Genomic DNA, 8,594 nt, shown 5'->3' with positions numbered 1-8,594 from the left:
GAAAGCAGACCTAACGGCGCGGGTGTTGAGACCGATGATATCAATATCATCGGCATACGCCAGCAGCTGTACACTCTTATAAAAGATTGTACCTGCTCGATTCAGTTCTGCAGCTCGAATAATTTTCTCCAGCAGCAGATTGAGGAGCTACCTTAGTATCAGAATATTTCCGTACCAAACTAGAGAGAAATCACGACAGATAGCGGTCACGTCAGAAGCAACACAAAGATCCATTCTAGGCCCAGACATGTGGAACATCAGCTAAGACACAATGACAGCACGATAGACTGAAGAAGCCCGAAGAAAGCTTAATCACATCATCGCCTCAAATAACCTCCACCTCGCTATGGATGAAATGGAGCTCCTTCTGCTAACAAATAAGCGCATAGCCCGCCAACATAGGAAGCCCCAGCCAAGAAAAGAGAAACTCCTAATATCGACAACAATCAAGATTCTATTATACGAGCTAGCATTCTAAAATAACAAGAGCACAAAAGACCAAATAAAGAAAGATACAATAACAACATGGCAATGATGAAGGGAGAACGAGCGTCGCGGTAGATGGACAGCCAAACTAGTAAAAGACTTAACTTATGGGCCAGCCGTAAATTAGGAGAAATCGACTTTTATACAAACTGTTATCCGATCACGGATACTTCAAAAAACACCTCCAAAGGATGGGAAAAGTCGAAGAGCTGTTGCCTATACAATGACGCGACAGAAGACGACGCTGAACACACATTCTGTGAATGTGTGCGATGACAACGAAAACGCACCCCATAGATGATATTGGTTGGACAATTTAATTCGCGTCATACTGGAAAGCAAACTGGGGTATTATGCAGAAATTCGCAGCAATTTTGCTATGCAGAAAAAACGGGACCTGGACCGGTCAGGTACGCAGATGCAAATCTCTTATTGAGAAAAATGGAACGTAATGCTAATGTGGTTCCAGGGTGAGCGACAGTTCCTTAGAGTGGGGTTTGCAGTGCTTTCACGACAGCACTGATGATGCCGAAGGCATTTTCCACCTCCTCACCCGCAAAAAATAATGTTATTGTTATTATTATTTTTGGTATCAAAAATTAACTTAAACTTTTTTAGATAAAAGTATATAAAATCAAATTTTAATAAATATTTTTTTACAAGTTTAACTAACAATTAGGCGTATATCAACTATTTAGCATAAATTTTTCGATAATTTGCAGCTTTGCCGATTTTTTCCTTTTTTAGTCATAATTAGTTTCAGAAATTTCAGCAAAAAACGTTAGCGATCCCTACACTACATCTGACGCAACTGAAGCGTCTGTTTTCGCCTTCTTCTTATTTCAACGTAACGGCAGTGATATTGGTGCAATTGCTGTGTTGTTGGTTCTCATGTGATATATGAAGTGATCCAGTAAATACATTTTATACGGCATGACGAAATTGTAGGCAATGACTGGCTGCGAGCAGCAAGTCAAGTCCTTTTAGAAATCAGGCATAATATTACTCAAAAATCTCACAACTCTACATTGGCGTACCTCTGCGCTTTTGAAGATGGTGTAATCCCTACGCCAAGACGTTAGGTATTTATTAAGACGAAACGGTACAAAACGGGCGCAACCGTGCCGATCACGTGAGTCGCCAAGTATTACACCAACGTTCTCCAGGCATTCACTCAGCTCTATGGATTCTGTACGGGTGCTGTTCCGAATGCAAAGCTTGTCATTTGGTAAAGCTTTTTCGACAAAACGCCGGAGCGCCGCTTTACTAAGCACATAGCCAGCATTAGCGGAAATGTGATCCTAGAAGAATTGTTGATTACCTTATAAAATCAATTTATGTTTATACTAAAATAGATATGATTGTCTTTCATGAATATTATTAACCTTCACGGATATATTGTACCATAAGGTCCTATCATATGATAGTCACAAATTTTCTTCCCAAACCTAACAATTTCACTTATTCCAAAAATACCTTTACTTTGTGCCCAAAATATATAGGCGTCTCCGGCGAATAGTTATAAAGAAAGTATCGCATATTTTCCATAATTGCATAACTGAAATCAAAATTTATTTTTAATATCGAAAAGCCTTCGGTCTAAGAACACTACTCACGTCTGATCATCCGCCCTAAAGAACCAATCCGCTTCGTCCAAATGGTTTGCGTATATATACTTAAGCGCCGCCTGTGTTTTGGACCATGAATTTCCTGAGTCTTCCGGCTTAATTCCCAATTCTTGATCATTCTGCCAGCTCACAAAGATTAGCTTATTGCAGCGTCGTCCCCATGTACGTTTAACATGCTGTGCTCTTGATTTCTGATGCTTTCCATTTGACACGATCCAGCAAAGCACACGTATCGTTTGACTCAGGTCTGTCGGTATATTTTTATTATTGTTTGTCACCGCAATCAAGTGACTCTGCCTATAGCGTGTATTAGATTTGATGAGTTCGCGGCAATATGGAGACCAAAAAGAAACGACTACGGCTAGCAGGGCGCCAATAACCAGACCAGTGATGAAATATAGCAGCAAACATCGTTTCCTCTCTGGCATAAGGGTTTCAGCGGTCATTATTAAGAATTATTAATAGAATTATAACAAAAAAATGTTTAAATTTTAGCCGAGCTTAGTAGTCTTTGACCGTCAGTTGCCAAGTGATAAACGAAATTTATCAAATATACCCGTAGTCTTCGAAGCATTGCATTAAGTAAAAGTCTGCAATATAATATGAGCAAAGTTTAATGCACCAAGAAATACAAAAACAGCTGTTATATCAAGCAATAAGGGAGACAAGGTATTTGTATAGAACCGTATAATACATACTGCCGCGCTTCAACAATTTGCATTTGACAGTCTTTGATTTTCCAGATTGGTGATCGGTGAATCGAACAAACAATTAGTATAAAATCAATAAACAGACAAATAAAAATTATATTTCGAATAGCAAAGAATTACATTACTTCAATGAGATAGCCACACACTAGCTGTCATCGATTGGAACTCAACTGGATCACAAGGGTTTTCGCATATAAATTTTTCGAAAATAAACTCAGTTGACGAAAGAAAAACGACTATTGATACTCGTACGTGATACTTTATATACGTTATGCGCTAGTACAAAAAATTATTATTTTACTTTCAAACAAAATCAAATCAAAAGTCAAGTTATTGTCAAGAATTTTAAGGCAACTGTTCAAATATAAATAATTAATATATGTGACCTGGTCTACGGAAAGGGGGCTTAGGTGTCAAAAAAGGTGTCAAAAAACGAGAAACTGACGAAACGAGTTGTTTATTTTTAACAGCTGTTTCCCAGAAAACTAGTTTCCACACGTTAGCTCCCTTTTCGTAGACCAGGTCACATATGTTCATACTTTCGATTCATAATTGCATTAAGCAAGTCGAGTGTATAATATTCAATTTTTTTGACTAATTATTATATTATTATTATATTCTAATATTATTTGAGAATAACATATACCATCTGATCAAATTTGGAACAACCCGGCCTAACAAAAAAAGAAAAATTTTAATACAATTCTTTATTGCCGCTTACAAAATTCGCTTCTGAGCCAATAAAAGACTCGGCTGGAATGATATTCGGTGCCTTTAGCTATTTTTTTTTTTATTTCGGATTTAGCTCAGTTTCGTAACGCTCTATAGAGAGTGGAACAGTTTCAATGTCTGCGTTTGTTAAGTATAGGATAATCAGATACATTACAAAGCGTGCCTTTTGCGGCCTAGGAAATGTGTCGAGTCAATCCATGAGTGCTGAGATCTTCTGCTGTCTCTGTAATGCCAATACTACGAGGGCTGCTATATATATTTCTGGCCTAATAATGAAAATAGGCATATTTATCAACGAAAATGATTTTTTTTTTTTTTTTGGATTTGGCTCGTCTTGGAAGACCCACACGGTCGATTGCTGTTTTGTTTCGGGCTCATACGCATAGATCCATGATTCGTCACCTGTGACGATCTTATAAACGTCTTTTGAAGCACCGCGATCGTATTTTTTCAGCATTTCTTTACACCAATCCACACGAGCCTTTTTTTGAGCGATTGTCAAATTGTGCGGGATCCAACGAGAACAAACCTTTTTTACGGCCAGGTGTTCATGCAATATCGAATGTATGCTGGTGGGAGAAATGCATAGGCATGCCTCTATCTGAAGGTATGTTACATGACGGTCTTGCATTATCAGTTCACGTACGGCATCGATGTTTTCTGGCACAACGGCTGTTTTTGGACGACCTTCACGGAATTCGTCTTTGAGCGAGCGTCGGCCACGATTGAATTCGTTGTACCAGTTTTTCACAGTGCTATAGGATGGTGCTTCATAGCCATACAAAGATTTTAGTTCATCGATGCACTCTTGTCGTGATAATCCACGTCGAAAGTTGTGAAAAATGATCGCACGAAAATGTTCACGAGTTAATTCCATTTTTTGGCCGAGATGAATTTTTTAATTCCCTGTAAATAAAACAATTCACGATTAAATGACAAAACGTTCTGAGTGATGTTATGCTAAAAAATGTCAAACTTTCCAATGGAAATGTCAGATTGCACCTGGCAACACTTAGTGTTGCCTAGTCCAGAAATATATATAGCAACCTACGTACAATTTTCAAGCACCGTTTCTTGGACGTACTGGATATTATCGGATATTATGATTACAATTCCGTTGTTCCACTATGCCAACTATGCGTTGAAAAGCTACAGTATTGTGCTTTCCGTATAAGCCAACAACAACAACAACTCTAATTTATCGAATTTTGTGTCTGAAAGAAAGTATTTTTACGAGGAGTTTTCTTCTACTTTAATATGAACAAAACTTCAGCCGAAAGTCATCGTGTATTGAAGAAAGTTTATGGTGAATTCATTCTAGCTGAGCTGATTGAAAAGTGGTGAATTTGGCTCGGAAGACAAGGAACGCCCTTGGCGGAGAAAGTTTGAATATGAGCAATTGAAAGCATTAACCAATAAAGATTGATACTATACACACGGAAAGCTCGCAGGAATCTTTTAGGAGTTACTCAAGCAGTCATTTCGAAATGTTTGAAAGAAGCTGGATACTCTCAAAAGCAAGGACATTCGATGAATGTACTTTCAAAGGCGAGTTTGCAGGTCAGGAATCATATTTGAAAACTACAAACTCTAAAAGTCCTTTTTGTCTCGGATTTTGATTTATAATGAAAACTAGATCCATTACGATAGCTTTGAATGCAAAAAAGTCATATGTGAACCCTGGCCAACCAGCCAAATCAACGCCAAAGTCGATTTCCAAACCACCAAGGTATGTCCTTTACTTGGTGAATGGCGTATTGAATAGTGAGTCCTCTAAAATCATTCCTTAGGAACGCTGCTGATAACGACTCATCAAATTAAAACTATGATTACCGAAAAATACTTGTAATTTCCAACTACAAACGAGACATATTAATCCTTCGCGAAGGCATAGAAAAAAAGAACTCCTGTGTTCGAACTTATAAATTAACGAAACACTTAGTAGAAAGTACAAATTTGCACAGATGTTCAATTTCCAGTTCGGAGGGATGTCTGAAGGTATGCACTCAAAGTGTATATAGTAAGTCTTAGCGGGACAGTCAAGAAGGAAGTGTTAAGTGGTTTCCACCTCATCTTCTGTCGTACATCTTCTGCAGATGGCGTCTGGTGAAATTCCCAGTCTTATAGCATGAACGCCAATAAGTCAATGGCCTGTTAGAAGCCCCACAACTAGGGAGAGGCTAGCCTTACTGAGGGCAAAGAGATCACTAGATCTCTTGCGTTCCACCATGGGCCATAAAGTTTTTGCGACTGCGCATGAACCGATGGTGGCTCTATGCAGACCAGTCTCCCACGAAGCCCATCTATCTAATAGTAGAACGCAAGAGAATACGGGAGCACCGACCGGTTCTATGTTGCCTTTCCCTGCTAGCTCATTAGCTTTACAATTTCCTGTGATTCTGCTGTGGCCTAGCACCAATACCAGTCTTATTACACAGCGAGATTACGCACACTTTGAACGCTTAGTCTTAAACGCTCAATTAAAAATCTAAAATCTTTTCTTTACCGATTAACCTCCAAGTGCATTGCACATAAAGTAAGAGAAAATATTAAGCAAAATTTTAGAAAGGTCTACGACTCCGAAAATTATAACAACAGACTATATTTTTAAATATTTATATTTCAAATATGTCGATCTTGAACGCGAGCTTTGGATATAAATTACATGATTTAAAGGAATAAAATCGGTAAATAAAATAAATATTGAATTGTGTTGAAGTTTTCGTCGCTTATACACACAAACCTCATATGAGAATAACCCACATATTGTGCTGTTTACTAATTATTTTGGAGATGTCAACGCTCTCTAAACCCAGCAGTCAGCTGTTCAAATATTAGCATTCAAAATACGCTCAACAAAATTCTGAAATGAGCTATGCTTCTTTATTAGAAACCATATTTCTCATATTCAACTGCCTGCGAGAAATACTGCAAACTATTTAGAGTTCTCATTAAAGCCTCAAAACCTGACAAAGAAAGCAACTGTGCTCATAACAACCAAAGTTTGTGCGATTCTGCAAGTTTCGCTTTAACTTGTCGTCACTAAACAAAAAATGTATATTTTTGCCGCGAAAAATTCATGAAACAGTAGCAAGGCAAAGGCAGAGGCGGCAGCAAGTAGCCAGAATAATAATTCGCATATTTTCGCAGCACCACAAATCTTTCTGGCTTTTCGGAGACCGACGTACATAAGTAGCGGCGTGTGTGTGGCTACTCGCTGTGAAAGTTAACTCGTTAACATGCAAAATTATGCAGGATTTAAATTACTTGCGCTGCCAAATAGCTAAAGCTACAGCCAGATCCAGCTTCAGCACTAACCAACCAACCAACCAACCAACCAACCAACCAACAACAACATATCCCCAACATATGCATACATAATTAACTCGCGAGCGAATGCAAGCACAAGAAAAAATATGTTGCAGAAAGAATTTGCGTAAATAAGTCGAAATAGGATAAGCAGAAGAGAGTGAATAACTTAGGATTTCGAGCAGTCGCTATGAAATTAAAAACTTGTCGAGAAGGACACGAATAGTAAGTTAGTTGGTAAAAAATTTGGTTGTAGGAAAAGATATGGGAACTAGTGGAGGTTTGGTTTATTTCGGACCAAAGACGATACGAAAGAGTAAACTCGCAGGTATTTTTTCGATTTGTCTAGTCGCAGTCCAAAAATTGTTTACTGGGTCTAATGGATTGGCGGCAACCAGAAACTCCTTTAAGGACTTGTTGCACAATTTCCAGAGAACATGCTTCAGCTCCTCTGTGGCACGATTGAGAAGTCCAGAGATGGACCAGATATGTCTGGTTGAGGGAGATCTGTTGAGTCTGTTCAAATTCAATTTTCTCAAACCAAGTTTTTGACTATATGGTTCAAATAGCAGACTGGCATAATCACCAGCACACAAACATAAACACGCTGGAAGAATTTGAGCCTGGCAACACTTTTCAAGTGACAGCATACTGAGCTGCAAAGAGATTCTCCGTCAGGGGTACGCCGTGGAACTCATATTGCAAACAGCGTCAAATGTTGCACCGCTAAAATATATATTTACACATACCAGACTATCAACATACATACATTTTCATGCGGCACGCTTACGCATAATTCATTGCCGTTGCACCAAAGTAAAGAGTGGAGGCAGTCATCTTAAACGGTTTGCTGCAGCGGATCGCTTAAGAGGAAAACAGCCAGCAGAATAGCCGGATGCCAGCTGTTGACTGTGAAAAACTTTTAAATATATTAAAGTACGTACGAGCAGATAGCGAACAAGTGATGAACAGAGCAGAGGAATACAATTAAGCAGACAACCAAAGATGCCTGGATGAAAGAGTACGAAGCTGTGTGGAAAAGAAATTAAATAAACAAAAAATCAGGAGAATAAGAAGGAAGATTACAAGGAGATACAGCAAAATAATACAAAAAAACACACTAGAGCAACGACGAGTTACACGAGTTTTTCTTCCCTTCCTTCACGGCACCAGCCACCCGACATCCGTAGTGCAGCGCACGCTGCGATGACAGACGAAAAAAGGCTGTGGAAATTAGACACTTCAAGGATTTCAAGGAGAAGTAGACGGAGCAAGGACTTTAAGACTTTTAACTAGGAGAAGATGAAGCACGGACGCACACCACGCTCTCTCTCACTCTGTCAATCTGCAGCACGAAGAGCAATCTATTCATATAGCTATATATACGTAAGTATGCACTTACAGCTGCTTGAAATAATTTACTTGCATTCTCGCACCTTTAAATGTTGTCAGACTTTCTTGCCGTTACACCTTTTGTTTGTAGTTCTGAGTAAACTCGCACATCTCCTCACACTTACGCTTCTATATGTAGCTTTGTTGGCACGAAATTACAGAAGTTTTCACCATGGTGTTACTCAAATGAAGTGGCCGTTCGAGTGCAAATCGAATGAAAAGTTTTTCGTTGCATACTTTTAGGTGCACACACCAATATTTGGTGCTACTCCAGAGTAAAGTTAAATCTTCTATTCTGCATCTCTCTCACCTTTTATGTCGATTATTATTTTCTACA

General features: G+C 38.7%; 1 protein-coding gene across 2 annotated transcripts; it reads right to left on the bottom strand.

The window, feature by feature from the left end:
• Positions 1–1,096: 1,096 nt before the first annotated feature.
• Positions 1,097–2,629, bottom strand: LOC105231016 (glycoprotein-N-acetylgalactosamine 3-beta-galactosyltransferase 1). 2 transcript variants are annotated; one of them, XM_011212094.4, is made up of 4 exons: positions 2,103–2,629; positions 1,963–2,044; positions 1,524–1,787; positions 1,097–1,466 (listed from the first exon to the last, which is right to left on the bottom strand). In XM_011212094.4, exons 1-4 carry the CDS (start codon positions 2,558–2,560, stop codon positions 1,329–1,331), a joined length of 942 nt encoding a protein of 313 aa, XP_011210396.2. In that variant the 5' UTR covers positions 2,561–2,629; the 3' UTR covers positions 1,097–1,328. The 2 variants fall into 2 exon arrangements, with proteins under 2 accessions (XP_011210396.2, XP_049306502.1); XM_049450545.1 differs by having other exon boundaries at positions 1,097–1,445.
• Between the last annotated feature and the right edge of the window lie 5,965 nt (positions 2,630–8,594).

This window comes from Bactrocera dorsalis, chromosome 2 (assembly GCF_023373825.1).
Source record: "Bactrocera dorsalis isolate Fly_Bdor chromosome 2, ASM2337382v1, whole genome shotgun sequence".
NCBI lineage: Eukaryota > Metazoa > Arthropoda > Insecta > Diptera > Tephritidae > Bactrocera > Bactrocera dorsalis.
The sequence above is the reverse complement of the archived record's forward strand: the minus strand, read 5'-3'. Positions and strand labels throughout refer to the sequence as shown.

Coding starts and splice junctions, on each gene's coding strand:
- LOC105231016 (XM_011212094.4), bottom strand. CDS start 2,560: ATGACCGCTGAAACCCTTATGCCAGAGAGGAAACGATGTTTGCTGCTA. Junction 1,788..1,962: donor ATTTTGGGCACAAAGTAAAG/GTATTTTTGGAA, acceptor CAATTCTTCTAG/GATCACATTTCCGCTAATGC. Junction 1,467..1,523: donor CCATCTTCAAAAGCGCAGAG/GTACGCCAATGT, acceptor GATTTCTAAAAG/GACTTGACTTGCTGCTCGCA.